The 23,101-nt window shown below is 40.0% G+C and overlaps 1 protein-coding gene across 3 annotated transcripts in view; it reads left to right on the top strand.

Annotated features, from left to right (window-relative positions):
• The window catches only part of PLCL1 (phospholipase C like 1 (inactive)), a 654,229-nt gene that overhangs the window by 515,193 nt on the left and 115,935 nt on the right, over positions 1-23,101 (top strand). For all 3 annotated transcript variants that reach the window (XM_033945219.1, XM_033945218.1, XM_033945220.1), the window contains 2 exons: positions 8,269-10,740; positions 15,995-16,198. In XM_033945219.1, coding sequence (XP_033801110.1) covers positions 8,269-10,740; positions 15,995-16,198 — 2,676 coding nt within the window. The remainder of the gene's footprint in view (positions 1-8,268; positions 10,741-15,994; positions 16,199-23,101) is intronic.

Raw genomic sequence — 23,101 nt, 5'->3', positions numbered from 1 at the left:
GGGGTTTGTTGGGTTAGATTTGGCTATGAGTTCTGTTTCTGTTTTGGTTGGAAATAGGCCTATTGGGAATCAAGTTTCTGATGCTGTAAGGTCTGTTAGGATACTTGCATTCTGTTCCACTAGAAAATATTAGGCCCAAACCTTTGACAATGTGTAATAATTTAAACTGTCTTTTAATAAACTGCCGTTTAGTGAGGAATAAAACAGCTATTATTTCTGATTTTATTGGAAGAAGTGAAGTAGATATTGTCTGTTTTATTGAGACTTGGCTTTTTTTGATGAAGAAGCTTATTTATATTAGGCATTACCCACAGATTCTGAGGTGGGGGTGTGGCTATATGATATAAATCTTCTTTATATGTATGTGGATTATACTTTATAGAATAGACTTCTAGTATGTGCCCCTTTATAGAATTGCTCTCATTTGTTTATGTTTTTTTAAAACTCAATATATCGCTTGGGCTACAAATGAGATCATAGAGGTTTACAATATAATCTTAAATAATGAAAAAAACTCCATTAAAAATAGGAAAGAAAAGAAAAAGAGGGAAAAACACAAAATTAAAATATACTTACATATTCAATATAAATACTTTTACAATGCAAATTATGACAAAGGATTTCAGTTAGCTAAACAAGGGAACGCTAATTGAAAGTAATGGACCTTTAAATGTCTTTTAAAGTTTATTAGAGATTCATTTTTCCTCAACTCTAATGGTAAACTGTTCCATAAGATTGGAACCGGATAGAAAAATGCTCCATTCCGAGTTGATGCCAAATGAGCCTTAGAAATATGGGGTAAAGCTACTCTATTGTCATCCAATAATCTTAATAATTGACAGGGAGCATAAAATAATACCCAAGTTTGCAGTTCAAATAAAGCTTTATGAGCTAGAATCAAAATCTTAAACTTCTATAGTCTATCAGCAACTAATGAAATTTTAAATATAAAGGAGTTACATGATCCCTAATATGTAAGAACATGAGAATAGCCTTACTGTCTTTATTATACAAGGAAGTATTGAGAGTCCAAATTGGTGAAAAGCTTCCTATTCATCTTTGCTGTTTTTTTTTTTACTGTCCTCCAGGTCTATTGGTTAGTGCATGGAATAATGCATATATACCAAACAATAACAGATTTAATGGTTAACTTTCCTAATTTATTGATAGTGGGGATTTTAATAGTGTTTGATTGCAAAACAAAATATTTTCTCTCTTTGATAACAGATTTGAGTTTGTAACAATGGATAAATACATCCACCCATTCAGAAGGACATATATTAAATCTATCATCAATGAATATTAGTAATACTATTAGAAGGTTAAATATCAAAATTCTTTCATGGAGCGGTCATTGTGCCATAAGCTGGAGTTTAACTCTCCCCACGTGTCAGAAGGATAATTTTATAATTGCAGATTTAAACAAATTACAGGCCGATTCATTCACTTCATTTGGATGATATTTCTCCGTTCTTTTTAAACTTTCCCACTAACTTCATTAAAGGAATAGGTTACTGTTTGGAATTTAGTTTTGAAAGAGGTATTAGATGAAGTAGCTCCAGTAAAAGTGAGGAAGATAGGAAACAAAGTTGAAGCTTGATTTCATGGGGGATTAATATTGATTAAAAGGCAATTAAGGAAGGCAGAAAGGATATGGAAAAAATGAAGAACTAGTTCAGCTTTAGGGTGATGTAAGAATATTCAAAGATTTTATAATAGAGAATTAAAAAGAGCAAAGAGAGAATATTTTGCTCAGAAAATTAGAAAAGCTAGGGTTCTATCTAAAGAGCTTTTTTCAATAACAATTCTTTATCTATTCCTACATCCAAATGCTCTAAATTTAAAATTCCGACAATAAACGACATAGAACTTCTTTTGCATAGAATCAATTTAAAAAGCTCTCGAGAGGAAATAATACCACCATTTTATCTTAAAAAATTTTTCTCCTGTTTGGGACCCTTTATCCACTCTTTAGTGCAAAACAGTCTTCTCACTGCTTCTCTTCCCCATACCTGGAAAAAATCTATCATTATCCCAATTTTGAAAGATTATAAAATTACTTCGGACAAAATTTCTAATTATCGCCCCATCGCAAATATCCCTTTTTTGGCAAAACTTACCGAGAGACTTGTGTTTGATCAAATCTCAGATTTTGTCGAATCTACTAATGTTCTCCATCCCCACCAAACTGGTTTTCGAAAATCCCATAGCACGGAGTACGCCATGATAGGTTTGACTAATAATATTCATTATTTCCTTGATCATCACAAATCCATAATTTTAATCTCACTGGATCTAACTGCTGCCTTCGACACAATTGATCATGAACTATTAATCGATCGTCTGGAATCAATTGGGATCAAAGACCAAGTTCTAACATGGTTCATTTCATTTTTATCGAATCGCTCATCTGTTGTCAGCTTCAATGACAGCAAGTCCAAAGTTTACTTTTCAAAATATGGTATTAGAAACATAGAAAGATGACGGCAGATAAGGGCTATAGCCCATCAAGTCAGCCCACTCTCTTGACCCACCCCTTGGAGTCAACTGACCCCTTTAATTATACAGCCACTTTACTTTACCCTAGTGACCTTGTTCCTGGACTTGACCCCCGTTGGGATCCCACATAGGTATCCCATTTATTCTTAAAGTCCGGGATGCTTCTGGCCTTGATCACCTGCACTGGAAGCTTGTTCCACTGCTCAATCACTCTTTCTGTGAAGAAGTATTTCCTTGCGTCTCCACGAAACTTCCCCCCCCTCAGTATTCCGCAAGGTTCAATACTATCGCCCCTTCTTTTCAATATATTCCTTTCCCCACTTTTAAATATAGCACAATCACTAGGTTTCACAACATTTGCATACGCTGACGACATTCAACTCCTCCATCCATTAGATCCTGAAAACAAAGAAGACATTGCAACTATCAACAATAAACTTGTAATAATAAAAAACTGGCTCAACACAAATAAATTGGCATTAAACCTCAAAAAAACGAAATCGATGCTTTTTTCTTAGAAAAGGGATATAGCATTAAGCACTCTGTTTTCCATCAACAACACCGAATTGGAATTGGTCACCACTATAAAAATTTTAGGCGTCTTCATTGATGATAAACTTACCTATCATGAACATGTTAGCAATATTGTTAAATCATGTTTTTATAAATTACGTTTAATTCGTTCACTTGCCAAATTCCTAGAGTCTAAATCTATTAATATTTTAATACATTCTTTGGTAATATCCAAAATAGACTATTGTAACTCCCTCCTTCTTAATATCACTCAAAAAGAAAAAAGAAGGCTGCAATTAATCCAAAATACTGCCGTGAAACTGATCCACAATGCGAAAAAATATGATCATGTTACCCCTCTGTTGATTAAATCCCATTGGCTTCCGGTAAGCCACCGCATAACTTTTAAATTACTGTTTTTAGTTTTTAAAGCCTTGAGTTATAATGAACCACAACTTATTAACAGGTGGTTAATCCCATACAGCACTTCACGATCTCTCCGCTCGACTTCTCACAATCTTCTTTCTGTTCCCTCGATGAAAGTTATAGGAATTAGACGGCACGACATGTTTTCTGTAATGGCCCCCCAATCATGGAACCTTCTACCTCAATACATTAGAGAATTAAAAGATTTAACCTTATTTAAAAAAACCTTAAAAACATATCTTTTTAAAGATGCATATGGTTCCTAGCTTTCTAATTAACGATTTATATTTAAGTAGCCAAAATTATCCCCCCTTTTTTGTTCATTCCTTTTATGTTCTTCTTTCTCTCCTATCTAAACATTGTAACTTTCTCCCCATTTACCCACACAATTCTTGTAAGTTTTAACCCACAATATAAAAGTCATTTTGTATGTCAACACCAATATTTTATCTGTACATTTATATTATGTTGTACATCGCTTAGCAATCTAAATAAGCGATTCATTAAGAACAAATAAACTTGAACTTGAACTTGATCTTTGAAAGGCGGGAAAGCTAAAAGTAGGAGGAAGAAAATCATATCAGGGGTAGAAGAGCTGGCTGATATTTTTGTTTCTATAATTTCATCTTTACGTATTGAGGGGGATTATGTCTCCAATTATGAATAATTTGATTGATACTGAAGATAGCTGTGTTGGGAAAATCAACTTGGTCAGCATTTCAGTTGTCATCTTTAACTAGTTTTTCAAAATCCTTTGAGAAGATGCATGTTACCTATTGTGAGTTAGATCCTATTTCATCAAAATGGTTGTCTAGTTCTAGACATGGGTTATTAAATATGGTAACCAATAGTTTGATTACAGGTGAAGTTCCATCTGTTTGGAAACAAGCAATAATTAAACCTATATTAAAAAATCATAGCTTGGAAGTATTATATCCAGCAAGTTATAGACCAGTTTCTAATCTTTGTTTTTTGGCAAGCTAACCGAAAGAATAGTTGTGGGCAATTGGTATCATTTATGGAATCATGTAATGTTTTAAGAACATAAGAATAACCTTACTGGGTCAGACCAAAGGTCTATCACGCCCAAAGGACCATCACGCCCAAAGGTTTATCAAACCCAGCAGCCCGTTCTCACAGGCTGGATTTCGAAAGATGTGTAGAAACTGTGTTTGCAGGTTTTCTAAGTGAGGTACATCTTATTTTGGATGGGGGCAATTTTGTATTGGTGGTCTCTTTGGATTTGAGTTCAGCTTTTGATTTGGTTGATCATGGGTTGTTACTCAATCGTTTGCAAGATATTGGCGTGAAAGAGACGGTACTAGATTTATTTTCATCTTTTCTTAGGGACTGTACATTTAGGGTAGCTAATGGTAGCTTAATGTCTCAGGATTATATATATTAGAATGTGGGGTACTTCAAGGCTCAGCCTTATCACCAATTTTGTTTAATTTATTTTTGAGTCCCTTGACTAAACAAATTCAAGAAGCTGGATTAAGTACATATATAAATGCTGATGATATTTTAATTGTTTATAGACTGTCTCCCCTTTTGGATCCTTTACAAGATAGTTTACAGAATACTAATGATTGGTTAAGTGATAATAAACTTGTATTAAATGTGTCTAAGACAGTCGCCTGCTTTATTACAGGTGATAGAGAATCAACACAGTTGGATATATTATTGGATCAGCATCATGTAAAATTAGTAAACTGTTTTAGATTTGGGAATAATGCTTGATTGTCATTTAAAATTTGAAGATCAAGTTTCTAAAGTGATTGGGAAAGGATTTGGAGCATTGAGACAAATCAGAGCTATTCAGATTTTTAAAATGAGGACTCTTTACATATTTTAATACACGCTTTTGTTTTATCAAAATTGGACTATGGCAATTTAGTTTATGCAGGAATAACGGCAGAACAATTAAAATGCTTACAAACTTTACAGAATAGGTCTATTTGGTTTCTAAGTAAGAGTGGATAGTGTAGCTGGTTTTAAGAAGGGTCTGGACAATTTCCTGGAGGACAAGTCCATATGTTATTGAGAAAGACATGGAGCAAGCCACTGCTTGCCCTGGACTGGTAGCATGGAATGTTGCTACTCTTTGAATTTTGATCAGGTACTAGTGACCTGGATTGGCCACTGTGAGAACAGGCTACTGGGCTTGATGGACATTTGGTCTCACCAGTAAGGCTATTCTTATGTTAGGGATCATGTAACTCCTTTATATTTAAAATTTCATTGGTTTCTGATAGAATATAGAATTAAGCTTAAGGTTTTGATGCTAGCTCATAAAGCTTTATTTGAGCTGCAACCTCCACATCTTTCAACTTTGGTATTATTTTATGCTCCCTGTCAATTATTAAGATCATTGGATGACAATAGATTAGCTTTACCCCATATTTCTAAGGCTCATTTGGTATCAACTCGGAATGGAGCATTTTTCTATTCGGTTCCAATCTTATGGAACAGTTTACTATTAGAGTTGAGGAAAAAAGAATCTATAATAAACTTTAAAAGATTCCTAGAGGTCCATTACTTTCAATTAGCTTTCCCTTGTTCAGCTAACTAAAATCCTTTGTCATAATTTGCATTGTAAAGTATTTACATTGAATATATAAGTATATTTTAATTTTGAGGTTTTCCCTCTTTTTCCTTGATCTCATTTGTAGCCTAAGTGGTATATTAAGAGTTTTTAATAAACATAAACAAATGAGAGCAATTCTATAAAGGGGCACATAATAGAAGTCTATTCTATAAAGTAGACACCTACTTTCCTTTATAGAATGGAAGTACAAGATCCTTTATCCAAAAAACAAAAAGCTCTGGAAACTTTCATTTTATGCGAACCAGAAGTAGGCATTTTCGCCGACATGAAACATGCTGAAACCAATGCAGGTGCATGTGTCTTCCCTCCTTCCCAGTAGCATCCTTTCTCTGTCTCCACTTCTGCTGTCAGCCCCTCCCAGAACTGGCAGTTCCCCCACCATCGGGCCCCCCTTGACCCAGCAATTTCTCCACAATCAGCATATCTCTCCCTTCCTATTCCTCCCACACCAAAGAGTGACAACCCATTCCCCTCTTGGACCCAGTGGCAGGACCCCTTGCTTTCATGTGGTCTAGTGGGATGTTGGGACAGCAGTGATTCTTGCTCACTCCTGCCCGTGCTCTCTTGGTGCTGGAAGCCTTGGCAGCCATTTTCAGCACTGAGAGAGCACGGGCAGGAGTGAGTGAGAAACGCTCCTTTCCCAACGTCCCGCTAGACCACCATAGAAGTACGGTAGGCCTGGGGGGTGGGGGTGGGGGTCCTACTGCTGGGTCCAGGAGAGGGATGGGTCATTTCTTTTTGGGGTAGGGAGAAGAGGAAGTGTAGAGGACGTATATACATAGTACAGGTACAAGACCTATTCCAAAAACTGAAAAGTTCCGAAAACCAAAATATACCTGGTCCCAAGGATTTCTGATAAAGGATCTTGTATCTGTAGAAGAATAATTGGATCTATACACTTGTATGCTATTAGGCATGAGCACTTATAACAGTCATAGAGTTGCTGCATATGCTTTTGCCCAAGTACCAGAGCTACTTGTGTAATTTATAATACAGTATTCTATAAATTATATGTACATAAGTCCTGCCCATGCTGTCAGATATGCACTATATAAAATATGCAAATATTTACAGAATAAATCCTAAACAGATTTGGGGCATATATGCACACACATATGCATATATATGCTAGCATTCTAATTATTTATGTATATATATGGCATGTTAAATGTTGGCATCCACTTTACATAATTAACCCTAGGATGGCAATTCAATAAATGAGTGCCTTCCTTTAGGTGCAGCAATGCAATGCAGGAAGCACCTATTCTATGATGACATTTGGGCACCCAGATTCATTACAGAATAATAGCCTAAGTTGGCATCAATGCATTTAAATTCATCACCCATAAACCTGGTATAACTGCAGATGTGAATATGCGACAAGAATGCACATAACTTACTGGAGATACTCTCACATCCTGCCCATGCTCCTCTCATTTGTACACCCCCTTGCAGTTATATATGATAGCAAATGCATATGATAGCATAGGGTCATATGAATGCATATGCAAATGTATAGAATTGCCCTTTAGATGTATATAGTCAGTGATGTGACCACATTATGGGGGCAGTTCTATAAATGGTGGCAAATGTTAGGTGCCAAGATGCACTAAATTCTAATTCTGTAATTTCATCTGGGGACCCAGATTTCCATTGTATCTCTTGTGTCCATAATATATAGAATACTGTAAGTTACTTGTGTGGTGCATTTAGGCACATGCATTTATGCCTACATTTTGGTGCCTAAATGCCAATTACACTAGCATTTTCTAACAGAATCTGAGCATCCAGATGCCATTGCTCATCGCTCTGCAACTTGGCACCTAACGTTTGGTGCCCTTTATAGAATATCCTACTAAGTAAGTTGCATGATAAAACGATAGAATACTGCTGAGAATATAGCTAGCACTTAACAGTTATGTGCATAAGTATTAATATTCTATAACTTATATGTGTATCTTGTGCCTAACTTTAGGCAACTTGTTATAGAATAAGGGGGTAAAGGTATAGTTATCATTGCCACCTGTTCATGATGTTGGTTTATATATGTAATTTAGTAAATGTCACAACCAGTGTTTACAAAAGCTGATCACTGCCCTATTCAAAATTGCCCCATTCAAGTTTATATGTTTTCTGAAAATCCAGCACTATGAACTGGTGATAAATTATAATGCTGCTGTATGTGTACCAAAACCTCCTTTTCTGTTCTTTTTCTGTTCTAGGATCCCTCAAATCAGAAATTGGGAAGAAAGAAAACAGTGTCTTTCAGCAGCATGCCGTCGGAGAAGAAAATAAGTAGTGCTAGTGATTGTATAAGCTTTATGCAAGGTGGCTGTGAACTAAAAAAAGTCCGTCCAAACTCACGCATTTACATCCGTTTCTTTACTCTGGACTCTGATATGCAAGCTCTTCGATGGGAACCTTCCAAAAAAGATCCTGAGAAAGCAAAACTTGACATTTCTGCTATTAAGGAAATTAGACTGGGCAAAAACACTGAAACCTTTCAAAATAATGGTCTCGCAGATCAGATTTGTGAGGAATGTGCTTTCTCAGTGATTCATGGGGAGAATTATGAGTCACTTGACCTGGTGGCAAATTCAGCTGATGTAGTCAACATTTGGGTGTCTGGTCTACAATACTTGGTTTCACACAGTAAGCAACATTTGGACTTGGCGGAGGGGGGGCAAAACACTCCAAGGTTAAAATGGCTAAAATCCATGTTTGAAACTGCAGATGTTGATGGGAATGGAGTGATGTTAGAAGATACTGCAGTAGATTTAATAAAACAGTTTAACCCTGCACTAAAGGAATCCAAGGTAAGATTAAAATTTAAGGAAATCCAGAAAAGAAAAGAGAAACTAACAACTAGAGTTACAGAAGAAGAATTCTGTGATGTATTCAGTGAACTGTATACAAGGCCCGAGGTGTATTTCTTACTAGTACAGATATCAAAAAACAAAGAATATTTAGACAGCAATGACCTCTTGTTGTTTTTAGAATCTGAACAAGGAATGGCCCATGTAACAGAAGAAATGTGCCTAGATATTATCCACAGATATGAGCTTTCTCAAGAGGGACAACTGAAGGGATTCCTTGCAATTGATGGATTTACTCGGTATTTATTGTCTGAAGAATGTGATGTTTTTGACCCTGAGCACAAAAAGGTTAGCCAAGACATGACTCATCCTTTATCACATTACTACATTAATGCATCCCATAATACATATCTAATAGAAGACCAGTTCAGGGGGCCAGCTGATATTAATGGCTATGTCAGACCTTTGAAGATGGGCTGTAGAAGCATTGAACTTGATGTTAGTGATGGTCCAGACAATGAACCAATTATTTGTAATCGTAATAGTATGACATCACCGCTTGCCTTTTGCAATGTTATTGAGATAATAAACAAATATGCTTTTATTGCATCTGACTATCCTCTGATTCTCTGCATGGGAAATCACTGCTCAATACAGCAGCAGAAAATTATGGCTCAGCATATGAAGAAGATCTTTGGGAATAAACTCTACACTGAATTACCTTTACCGGCAGAAGTCTGCCTCCCATCACCTGAAAAACTAAAGAAAAAAATTATTGTGAAAGGAAAGAAATTGCCGCCTGAATATGATTTATTGGAAGGCGAAGTAACTGATGAGGATGAAGAGGCTGAGATGTCTCGAAGAATGTCTGAAGACTACTTTAGTGAACAAAAACTCATTCGGCTCTGTAAAGAACTGTCTGATTTGGTTTCTATATGCAAATCTGTACAATATAGAGATTTTGATATTTCCATGAAAAGCCAAAACTATTGGGAAATTTGTTCTTTTAGTGAGATTCAGGCAAGCAGAATTTCAAATGAATATCCAGAAGACTTTGTAAATTGCAATAAGAAGTGTTTGTCCAGAATATATCCTAGTCCTATGAGAATAGATTCCAGTAACTTAAATCCTCAAGATTTTTGGAACTGTGGCTGTCAGATTGTAACCATGAACTATCAGACTCCTGGACCAATGATGGATCTGAACATTGGGTGGTTTCAACAGAATGGGGGATGTGGCTATGTCCTTCGACCTTCTGTTATGTGTGATGAAGTATCCTATTTCAGTGCAAATACCAAAGATGGCATCCCTGGAGTTTCTTCTCAGGTGTTGCATGTTAAAATTATCAGTGGTCAGAACTTTCCAAAGCCAAAAGGAGCTTGTGCAAAAGGAGATGTAATAGACCCATATGTTTGTATAGAGATACATGGCATCCCTGCAGACTGCACAGAGCAAAGAACTAAAACTGTTCAACATAACAGTGATAATCCTATTTTTGATGAAAGTTTTGAATTTCAAATCAACTTGCCGGAGCTTGCAATGATTCGTTTTGTTGTTCTTGATGATGATTACATTGGAGATGAGTTTATAGGCCAATATACAATACCAATTGAATGTTTGCAACCTGGATATCGGCATGTGCCCTTGCGTTCTTATGTTGGAGACACAATAGAGCATGCTAAACTATTTGTTCACATTGCAATCACCAATCGAGGTGGAGGCGGTAAGGCACAAAAGCGTGGCCTGACTGCCAGAATAGGGAAGAAAGCAAGAGACTATACCATGCTAAGGAATACAGGGCTTAAAACTGTAGATGACATCTTTAAATTAGCCATTCATCCCTTACGAGAGGCAACTGACGTTAGAGAAAATATGCAGGTATGAATACTCTATGATTAATTACTCAGAGTGTGAGTAGCAGTTTTGTATCCTTGGATGTGAATTAATGCCTGACCAAGAGCTAGAGTTACTAAAATGCACTACCAAATTAGCATGCATTTAACATGCTATAATGCAAATTATTTATTACCAATCTCATTGTTATGGAAAGGATCTCATGATTAATAGCGCTCCTCAGTATCCTTAGTGTGCACATGTCAGTAACTCTAACCCTAAGTGCCTTATTTATTTTATTTAGGTTTTTATGGGTAATGAAAAACGAATCCAGTTACTAAAGCATGTTTTCTTCATCCTACTGCCTCTACATGTTTCCCAGAAGGACTGGGAAGAACTAAGGCAGCAGTTTTCAAACTGTCTGCAAAATCCACAAGTTATTTTTTTTGCCATGAGTTTTGCACTAATTTTCAAAGAAGTCTGGAGTGAAATGGGAGAGGGGGAAGTGAAGGAGGGGGGCTGGTTTTGGGGGATGAATTTTAAAAAAATACTGTCCAGGTCCTGGCCAATATTCAGCCAGGGCCCCCTTAACTGTTTGATATGGGCATAAACTCTAGCAACCAACACAGCACCATGTATCCCTGGATATTCAGTGCTGGGGGCCTACACATGGCCCAGCACTAAGGCCCAGATTCTGTATAGGACGCCCGTCCCGGGCGTCCTATACAGAATTGGGCCTACACCCGCCCAAAGTTAACCTGATTCTGTAACCGACATCCATGTTGCAGACGCCGGTTACAGAATTGGGTTTAAAATGCCCCAACCCCCTCCCCGGACACCCCCAACAGCCCCCCCTGAAACTCGCCGGCAGCAGGGTGCCCAACTCCGCCTGCCGACAAAACCTGCCTCTCTGTAGATTGCCGGCAGGAGGGTATCCAACCCCTCCTGCCAGACCCCCCAACGGCCCCCCTCTGAAAATCACCGACAGGAGGGTACCCAACTCCTCCTGCTGGACTCCCCAATGGCCCCCCTAAAATCACCGGCAGGAGGGTACCCAACCCCTCCTGCCATTCCCCCCCCAACGAAACCCCCCACCCTGGAACCCCTCCTTAGGCTTACCTCCAATTTGGCCGGACGGCAACTCGCACCGTCCAGCCAGCAGGTCTGCCTCCATCCAAATGAGGCGGGCCCGCCCCTACACTGCCCAACCCACAGGATCCTAGGCCCTGATTGGTCCAGGCACCTAAGGGGTTCATAGATAACCCCGCGAAAGACAAAGGCGCGCGCCGACAACTGAGCGCAAGACGGAGGCGCGTGCTGAAGAAAATTACAGTTTTTAGGGGCTCCGAAGGGAGTTTTTGTTGAGGAGCCCCCCCAGTTTACTTAATAGAGATCGCGCCGGCGTTGTGGGAGGTTTGGGGGGTTGTAACCCTCCACATTTTACTGTAAACTTAACTTTTTCCCTAAAACCCCCCACAACGCCCCCACAATGCGGTGCGATCTCTATTAAGTTAAGTGGGGGGGTTCCCCCCCACGCTCCCCCCATCGAAGCCCCCCTCCGCGCTGCGCTCAATTGTCTGTGCGCGCCTTTGTCCCGGTGCGCTTTTGACCTGACACCCACCTAAGGCCCCTCCCGCTATAGGAGGCGCTACTTACCATGTAGGCCAGCATTTTGCTAGCCTACATTGTAAGCATCTCTCGCTCTGCCTAGGTTCACTTAAGGCTACCGCCTAGCTTTAGGCGAGCTTAGGCGGGCCTCTCTAGGCTCCCTGGAGGTGCCTTCAATATAAGCGGCCTGCCTGGGGAGCATTTTTGTTAGAAAAAGTGCCTCCCAATTGGCTGATTAGACAGCTGTAGGACGCCTACACCTGCCTACAATCAGGAGCACTTTGCAGAATCTGGGCCTAACTATGCAGGGCTAATTTAGCCACCACTTATGTTCCCTCTAAGCTGAGCACATGAGCAATTGCTCATACCTTCTAGCAGCATTGCTCACAGATTTCACATGGTTGCTCACAAAAATACTTGGAAATCTGGAAAATTGGTGGTTTTTAGAACTTGTTGCTTACACAAAATCCATTTTTAGAACTTGTCGCTCACGTGACAAAAATTTGCACACACCCATCCAGTCCTTAGAGGAAGCTTTGCTGGCTACGGTCAGCGTTTTTAAAAACCTCTGGCTGAATATCTATTCCATTGTAATTTTTTTTATTTTGAGATAAATATATCACTCAGTTTACCTACTCTTACCCCTTCTTTTACGATACTGTGATAGCAGTTTCTAGCGCGGGGAGCCTCGCTGAATGGTCCATGCTGCTCCTGACGCTCTTATGAACTCAATGAGCATCGAGAGCAGCGCGGGCCAGTCAGCGCGGCTCCCCACACTAGAAACTGCTATCGCAGTTTTGTAAAAGGAGGCCTTAGGGCTCCTTTTACTAAGGTGCGCTAGCATTTTTAGCGCACGTTGCATTACCATGCGCTAACTCCATGCTACGTGCCAAGATCTAATGCCAGCTCAATGCTGGCATTAGCGTTTAACATGCGTGGCAATGCAGCGTGCACTAAGCTCACGCTAAAAACACTAGCGCAGCTTAGTAAAAGGAGCCATTAGTCTTAAGTCACTAGAGAGGGTCATAATATTATCTTTTAGGTTAAAACTGGATGAACAGTAAAGTGAAGCAATTATGAAGGTTAGTTAAAATCAATATTTGCAACATTTGGAATTAAGGGAAGAACACTCTGGAACAAACTGTAATGTACCACCATATTCTGAGGGACAGTATTCAAAAGTGCCCACTTTGCTGTAAAATTGGCTTTGCAACTATTACCCAGTAGTTTTGCAGTAGAAGAGAGTGACACAGGGACAAAGATTCAACCCCATCCCCTTATCATCTCTGCATTTTTATCCCTGTCCCCTCACCTACTCTGCAGTGAAGTGCATTTTTCATCCCCGTCCCCAGAGTCTTAATTTTCTTCCCCTTGTCTCCCCACTCAAAGTAGAAACATGATTTTATGCAATTTTATGAGTCTAGGGCATTGCAAATATCTACGAGGTCTGTTCAAAAATTTCCAGGACAGTTTGAATTGCACACCAACAGGAAGTTCTTTTGAGAAGCACTATGTGGCATTGAGTAGCTTGAAACCTCATGAGTAGCCTCCTTTTTTTCCATTTGTTGATATCTGTTTTTGTCTCTGAGCTACAGTAGTTTTTGTGAGAATGTTTTCATTATTGGTTATTTTTCATCATGTGTGACCTCAATGAGCAGCACTACAGCATTGAAGTTCTGTTTTAAATTGGATAAGACTGCTACAGAAGCTTATGAAATGTGGAAAGTGGATTTGGAGAACATATCATAAGTTGTGGAAGGTGTTTTGAATGCATCAAAATTTGTGAATTTTGCACAAAAACGCAATGACTATTCTTCCCCAGTCACCATACTCTCCTGACTTGGCCCCTGCTGACTTCTTGTTTCCTAAACTTAAATCCACGCTGAAAGGAAGGGAATTTAACACCATTGAAGACATAAAGCAAAATTCAATGCAGCAACATTTGGTGATTCCTGAAGAAGTGTTTAAGGACTGTTTCCAGAAGTGGAAATGACGTTGGGAAAAGTGTATTCTCAGGGAAGTGGAGTACTTTGAAGGGGACCTAATGGAATAAGTTTTAAGATTGTTTAATAAATTATTATAAAATCAGTCCTGTAACTTTTTGAACAGACCTCGTACATATAGTGGGGCATAATAAAAAAAACCCAAACATCTAAGTCCCTTTTTGGCCTAAGTACCTAGGCATACAAAGTAGGCAGTAGGGAAAAGTCCATTAAAAAAAAGTCCAAAATGTGGAATTTTTTTTTCGAGAATGGCCCACCTGTACATCCAGCAGTTGAATCACCCAGACCACCACTACATGTATGTTTAGAACACATTTCTGACCAAAAAATTGCCCAAGTCCCAAACGCCCAAAACAAGATCTTTTAGGTGAAGGAGGGGCCAGTCCTTCGCCTAAAAGCACGATTCTCTAACCAGCATCTGTCATAAACAACATCGGTTACAGAATCCTGGTACTGTCCCCCACCCCCACCCTGCAATGATCGTGGCAGGAGGTATACCCAGTCCCTCCTGCCCGAAGCCACCATAACCTCCCCCCGCAAATGTTCCCCAGCAGGAGAGATGCCCAGTCTCTCTTGTCGCGATCTCACAAACGTTCCCTGACAGGAGAGATCTTCACCATATCTTCACCGCCAGGAGGAATGCTCAATCCCTCCTGCCAGACCGTGCCCCCCAAAGCGACATATCTTCATCAGCAGAAGGGATGCCCAGTCCCTCCTGCTGGACACCCTCCCTTTCAAGCAGTGCAATCTTTGCAATCCCTCCCTTGCCGGACCACCCAGTCCACCTTGTGGACCCCCCTTCACCCCCATCCAGACCACCCAACTGCCTAAACCCCCCCGGGTCCTCCTAACCTTCTCCTGATGGCTGGCTGGATGGGTCCTCCGTCCTGCAGGCCTGCCTTCTTCTGAATGGTGGGCCTGCCCCTACCCAGTGCATTGTGCCCTTAGGAAGCACCTGGGCCAACTGAAGATTCAGCCTGTTTTGAGGCTGCCTCCTACTGACCGCTGCACTTCAGGTAAGGAAGAGAGAGAGGGAGGGAAGAAACGAGGGGGTTCGCAGCTCAGGACCACCACCTACTTCTGCCACTAAGGGGCTTGAGGGAGGGAGGGCGGAGAGCTTTGAGGCTTAGGACTGGTGCTATGCTGGTGCTTCGAGGTGGAGGTGGGGGGGAGGGGGCGATTGAGACCGTGTTAGACAAGGTTTCTAACACACTCTCAATTAACCAGAAAAACAGTTATCCGGTATCCACCAAACCCCACAGGTGTTGGATAGCTGAGATTCTACTGTTTGTGTCATAAAGAAAAGAGACCAAGTCCTAGAAATTGAGTTATTCAGCTGGCTAAATCAAGAAGATGTTATTTCAAATGCAACAACCCACATCTTTCTATCATTTTATTTGCCAGAGATATTTAACAATCAATTAATAAAATTATTAGTTATAAATAGAACCCAACTGACATTGTTGCCTTGTTTCTCAAGTAAGAATGCACTAAGACTTGGTACCTTTTCTTAGACTGCAACACATATTTAACTCAAACGACCTAAAAATGTATAAGAGACAGACAAACTGATATTTACAGGTCCACCTTTATTAGATAAGCAGCCAGCTGGAGTTCTGTTTTGATACATCAAGATTAGCTTTGAGTCACTTCAAAGGTAAATAAATGTGTGTGTTTTTCCTCAACAGAATGCAATTGTGTCTGTTAAAGAGCTCTGTGGACTTCCTCCTAGTGCCAGTATGAAACAGTGCATGCTGTCTTTGTCTTCACGCCTGATAAACAATGACAGCACTCCATCTGTCATGCTCAATATGAGGGATAACTGCCCTTACCTAGAACCTCTTGGAACAGTACCTGATGTGCAGAAAAAGGTTCTTGCTGCCTATGAAATGGTATGAGCTTTTATGTCCATTTTTAAGGTGCTTGTAGAATTGCATTTTAGAAATAGAATTCAGAAACCTATAGGGGGCAATTCTGTAAGGAGCCACCTGCCAGTGTTCTAGTCATTTAAATACATAAGTGAACATGTATAAATGAGCAGTTTCGGGCTAAGTGGTATTCTTTAAATACACCTCTTGATGCAATGATGTATACTTTACATTACATTAAATTAGTGATTTCTATTCCACCATTACCTTGCGGTTCAAGGCGGATTTCATAGGATGTTATCTGGACATTTCCAGAGGAGTTATAGAGCAGAGCAGGTTGCTTCAGGGTATTGAGATGATTCCCGTGGTGATTAGTTTATTTTCAAGGATTTCTTGAATAGCAGGGTTTTTATTTCTTTTCTGAAAGTTTTGTAGTCTAGGGTTGTGATCAGTAAATTGGAGAGTTGGTGGTTTAGTTTTGCCGCCTGTGTGGCTAGTAGGCTATCATACAGTTTTTTTCATTTGATGTCTCTAATTGGAAGGTGCGTGAATGGTGTGTGGGTTCTCCTATGTCTGGTTGTGGTAGTTTGGATTAGACGGTTGTTCAAGTAGGCTGGGCTGTCTCCATTTATGGTTTTAAATAGTAGACAGTAGAATTTGAATAGTATTCTTGCTTGTATTGGGAGCCAGTGTGAGTCAAGGTATGCTGCGGTGATGTGGTCATATTTCCTCAGTGAATAGATGACTCTCAGTGCTGTGTTTTGTACTGTTTGTAGTTGCTTTATCATGGTTACGGGGCAGGGGAAATAGAGGATGTTGCAGTAGACCTAGGACTAGGGACTGAACAATAAGCTGGAATTGTTTTCTGTTGAAGAATTTCCAAACTTGCCTTAGGTTTCTCATGATTATGAATGATTTCTGTATTGTTATGTTGATTTGTGGTTACATGGTACAGCATCTGTCTATCATCATTCCCAGAAGTTTTAGAGTGGGTTGAATGGGGTAAGTGATTGAGTTTATAACTAAGTTTGTTATGGTTGGGGTTTTATGATTTTCAAGGAGTATGAATTTTGTTTTGTCTGAGTGGGTGGATATTCACTTGGGTAGAAGCATGGGCAGAGTGCATATTTATGCGTATAGATTATAAAATGTTATAATCCGTGTGTGGTTTTGTGCAATTTAGGCATGAGCCTTTCTATGACAGTAGTGTTTGCATCCTGAATACTGGTATAATTTTGGCCACTTACACTAGTATTCTATAAAGTAGGCATCTACTTTTCTTCATAAAATAGTGCTTTCCTAGTGCCTAAATCTAGGCACCCCTTTAAAGAATTATCCTTATATATATGACCAAGCTCTGAGCAGCAGAGATTTTGAAATGGAAATTTTATTGTTAAATAGTAAATAACTAGGCAGCACATATAACAAATACAGGTCACTGAAACTAGCATAACGACCAAGGCATACTTGGGATGATCTGTTATATTTCATTCTCATATAAACTGGCCCCTTGACAGGTGGCGTGGCATTCTTACAAACTGAGTGAAAAAATAGAATGACACTTGGGGCCTATTTATAAGAACAGGAGACCTCAACAAAAGTTGCCATTTGTGACCAATACAGTTTCATCTTTTCTCTGGGAAAATGAAATATGAAATCTGATTGGTCACTGTGGGCAAATTCTCACACACACATTTCACCTGCCCTCAGCCACTCTGCTATTCTCTCTCTCTCAGACACCCCACATGTGCCCCCATGAGATTGGGAGTTATAAGATCAATAGGCTCTTCTTGTACCTCAACACATATCAGTTACTGCAAAAAGTCTAAAGCTCTGTCTGATATTATGGCAAACTAAAACTATATTAAAATGTTTGATATCACCTCAGTAAGGCCATTACACCAACCCAGGACATTACCATATCATAACAACACTAACTTTCAGAACTCAAAGAGCAACAGCTTTATGTATATAAATATTCCACTAGGTCCTAAAATACTAATGCAGCACCTAGTGAAAAGCAAAACAAAACAGAACAATGGGATTGCTGCAAGATTTCTACACATAAACTACATACTTAGGGTTACCAGACATTCGGATTTTCAGAGGACTGTCCGGGCATCCAGACGGCTTTTCAAAACCCGGCACTTTGTTTGGGTTTTGAAAAGCTGGTAAGATCAGGGCCAAGTCTGGTATGCATCTGCGCATATGTGATGCGACATAGTGACGTCATGTGCATATGTGTGACATCATCACATCACATCCATGCATGCGCAAATGCATTCTAGATCCAGCTCGAAGAGATGATGCTTGTGTGGGGCTGGGTTTGATAGGCGGGCCAGGGTGGGGCTGGGGATGGAATGGGGCGGACCTAGGGGAGGAACAGGGCAGGCCCGAGGGCAGAACGGAGTGTCCTCCTTTACCAGATGCAAAATCTGGTAACCCTATACATAGTAGCAGAATATCACACCCTGGTCGCACACGCAGGACCTGACCACAGATCTGTAATAGAGATATGGAGGCAAAAATCTTAACTGGAAACCTCAAGAAGTCAGACTCAGCATGTACAGCAAAACTAGAGAAACTGAAACTGAAATCTATATATATAAAATCGGAGGTATGTATGTGTGTATGTATGTGTGTATGTGCCGCGATCACGCAAAAACGGCTTGACCGATTTGAACGAAACTTGGTATGCAGATCCCTCACTACCTGGGATGATATGTTCTGGGGGTATCACGGCCCACCTGCACACGTGGGCGGAGCTACAAACATAAAATCAGATTTCACCCATTAATGTCAATGGAAAAAATGTAAAAAGCTGACATTCTCACAGTAATTCAAAAACGGCTTGACCTATTTGAACGAAACTTGGTATGCAGATCCCTCACTACCTGGGGTGATATGTTCTGGGGGTCTCGCGGCCCACCTGCACACGTGGGCGGAGCTACAAACAGAAAATCAGATTTCACCCATTCATGTCAATGGAAAAAATGTAAAAAGCTGCCATTCTCACAGTAATTCCAACTACCTGGGGTGATATGTTCTGGGGGTCTCTCGGCCCACCTGCACACGTGGGCGGAGCTACAAACAGAACATCAGATTTCACCCATTAATGTCAATGGAAAAAAAGTAAAAAGCTGCCATTCTCACAGTACTTCAAAAACGGCTTGACCCATTTGAACGAAACTTGGTATGCAGATCCCTCACTACCTGGGGTGATATGTTCTGGGGGTCTCGCGGCCCACCTGCACACGTGGGCGGAGCTACAAACAGAAAATCAGATTTCACCCATTCATGTCAATGGAAAAAATGTAAAAAGCTGCCATTCTCACAGTAATTCCAACTACCTGGGGTGATATGTTCTGGGGGTCTCTCGGCCCACCTGCACACATGGGCGGAGCTACAAACAGAACATCAGATTTCACCCATTCATGTCAATGGAAAAAAAGTAAAAAGCTGCCATTCTCACAGTACTTCAAATACGGCTTGACCGATTTGAACGAAACTTGGTATGCAGATCCCTCACTACTTGGGATGATATGTTCTGGGGGTATCGCGGCCCACCTGCACACGTGGGCGGAGCTACAACCATAAAATCATATTTCACCCATTCATGTCAATGGAAAAAATGTAAAAAGCTGCCATTCTCACAGTAATTCAAAAACGGCTTGACCGATTTGAACTAGACTTGGTATGCTGATCCCTCACTACCTGGGGTGATATGTTCTGGGGGTCTCGCGGCCCACCTGCACACATGGGCGGAGCTACAAACAGAAAATCACATTTCACCCATTCATGTCAATGGAAAAAATGAAAAAAGCTGCCATTCTCACTGTAATTCAAAACCGGCTTGACCAATTTTAACGAACCTTGGTATGTAGATCCCTCACTACCTGGGGTGATATGTTCTGGGGGTCTCGCAGCCCTCCTGCACACGTGGGCGGAGCTATAAACAGAAAATCTGATATCACCCATTCATGTCAATGGAAAAAATGTAAAAAGCTGCCATTCTCACAGTAATTCAAAAACGGCTTGACCGATTTGAACTAAACTTGGTATGCAGATCCCTCACTACCTGGGGTGATATGTTCTGGGGGTCTCTCGGCCCACAACTCTATGTTGCTTGCTCAAGGGTGGGTTCCCCCAACAATTTATATGTTCTTGCTCCTGGAGGTGAAACTAAAAATTTTGTTTATAATCACGTTTTGCGTTAGTTGTATTGTATTCATTTTGTCAAATATTTCACATTATAATTTGAATATTGTACTTTTTATACAGCTGTAAAAAAATAATTTCATTCACCACTATAAAGTATCTTTTTTTGCATCCATTTACAGTGTTATTGCTGTAATTAAATACCCGTGCAACGCCGGGCCTTCAGCTAGTACTATATAATTAAGAAATGTGCATTTCCAATGACTGGCATATTCTAATTAATGTTTTTTATGTTTATATATCTTTATTAATTTTCAATTTAAATTCAAGTTTAACACATTGTACAGAAAGCATTAGTCATAATAACATAAGAACAAGAAATAAATTTACGTCCAATAAGAAAAATATTATTTAACTATTTTGCTCAAGTCCTCCTTTAGATCCAAGATTTAGAAATAGCGAATAATATAAAGCAAGAAAAATAAAAATTTATAGCAAGATGCTAAAAAACTATAGCACTGAAATTGAGATCTCATATTTATATGTAGGGTTTAAGATATTCCTCGATCCAGACGAGACATTGTTACAAAAGTTGTCAATTGAGATGGTTCAAAGAACACATACTTAACAGAGCGGTAACACACTGTACATTTACATGGGTGTCTCAAATAAAAGGTAGCTCCCAGAGATGTAACCCCAGGTTTCAAAAGAAGAAATTCCCGGCGATGTTTCTGTGTTTCCCTTGTAAGATCAGGAAACATCTGTACTTTACAACCAAGAAAAACTTTTTGTCTATTTTTAAAGTAAAGTCTTAATAGCCATGTTTTATCTAACGGGAACGCCACGGTTATAATCAGAGTTGCTGGCAATGCTAAGTCTTTATCAGATGTCTCTAATATTTCTGAAACATTTAAAGTTCGTTTGTCCAGTTCTTTTTGTTGTTCTACAAAAGCTTTCATTGGCAAATAATAGATTTGTGAGAATGGTGGTAACATTTCCTCTGATACTTCTAATATTTCCACTAAATATCTCCTAAGCATTTCTCTAGGATTTACCATCTCAAGTTTAGGAAAATTAATTAACCTTAAATTATTACTATGAGAATTATTCTCAAGCATTTCAACTTTCCTTCTCAAGTTGGTATTATCCTTGACCAGAGTCTCTTGAAGTTGTTTAGATATGGAGATTTCCTTTTCAATTTTCTGTAAAGATGCTTTTGAGTCAGTCAATTCTTCTCTCAAATCATTAAATTGTTTTGTTTGTTTTATAATTTTACTTTCCAAGTATTGAAATTTAGGAGTAGTGGACTCCGCAAAGCCAGCAATTAAATCCGATAAAGATTCTAAGGTTACCACTGCGGGCTTTACCAAAGAAATCGAAGTTTGTAAGACAGTAGAGTGCTCACCATTCTGTAAGTGTTCTTCAAGGCCTGCCTCCTGGATATCGCCCCCAAGTAAAGTTGGAATATCCCCAGGTATATTGGTTAGGGCTCCTTGAATGTGAGCCCCTACCTCCAAGCCTTCTCCCAGTTCCAATCTTGCCTCTGAGAGAGAAAATGCCATAGGCTCCGGGGTTTTCCCATCCCTGGGAGAGCTGGTGACCTGGGGTTGTAGGGGCAGCGCCCTTGCATCGGGGCTCAGCGTGACATCGTGCCTTAGAGGAACAGCAACGGGTTCACCTCCCTGTGTCCTCAACAGGCCTCCATCCGACGTTCGGGAGACCTCCTGTATTCGCCTCAGGAGCTGTTCTATGTTGCCAAGAGGAGGAACTTCGGGACGCCGCAAGGCAGCAGCAGCGTTCTGGCCTCTTCTCTTTGGCATGCTTGTAAGTATCCACAAAGCCCGTGCAGGGCTCGATACAAAGAAAATTTCTAAATTAAGGACAAACCCGACGCGAACAGCTCAGCGTGTCTAGCTTGAAGCCGCCATCTTGGATCCTACCTCTCTAATTAATAAATTCAGAATGAAATACTTTTTTCTACCTTTGTTATCTGAATATCAGGCTATGGACTTTTCCTCCAGGAACTTATCTAAACCTTTTTGTAAACCCAGGTACGCTAACCACTGTTACAACATCTTCTAGAACTCATTCTATTTAAAACATTCAAAATAAAATGTCTTTTTTTTCTACCTTTGTTGTCTGAACATTTTATTATTCCATCACATTGGCTCCAGTTTCTCTTTTCTGCTGTCCTTTCATCTGCTAATTCTTCAAGCAGCTGCTGTCCATTTTTTGTTTCTCTTCTCTCATATCTACTCGCATTCCCTCACTATACCTGCCTCTTATATATTTATCAGTCCTTTTTAGCTCGTTTCTGCCTCTTTCTCATCCTTCTTCTCTTCACTTTTCAGCTACCCATAAAATTTCCATCTTCTTTCACCCGTTAGCTCTCCCATTCCCTATCTCACTCCTTCCTCAACCCTCCATTCCCTTTCATCTTTAATTTACTCCTCATTACCACATTTCTACCCTCTGTAATCACTATCCTTACATTTTAAAATTTTCTACTCCTACTCTGGACCACTGCTGAACCACTAAGGATTTCAAAGGTATGCGGGGAGGGGGGAGGGGGGGAGAGGAAGTTAAGTAATCACAGTCAGCTGGGACAGGAGGCAGGAATGATCCTTCCTGTCCTGGCCCACCAGGGATAAAGGTACACAGAAGAGGCCTACAAAGCATTGGAAGCGAGAGTGTACAGTGTACAGAGCAGGGAGGGTGGGAGGACAGGGCACAGGGCAGGGAGGAAGGGGGGATAGGGTACAGAGTGTG

This window comes from Geotrypetes seraphini, chromosome 5, assembly GCF_902459505.1.
Source record: "Geotrypetes seraphini chromosome 5, aGeoSer1.1, whole genome shotgun sequence".
NCBI lineage: Eukaryota > Metazoa > Chordata > Amphibia > Gymnophiona > Dermophiidae > Geotrypetes > Geotrypetes seraphini.
The sequence above is the reverse complement of the archived record's forward strand: the minus strand, read 5'-3'. Positions and strand labels throughout refer to the sequence as shown.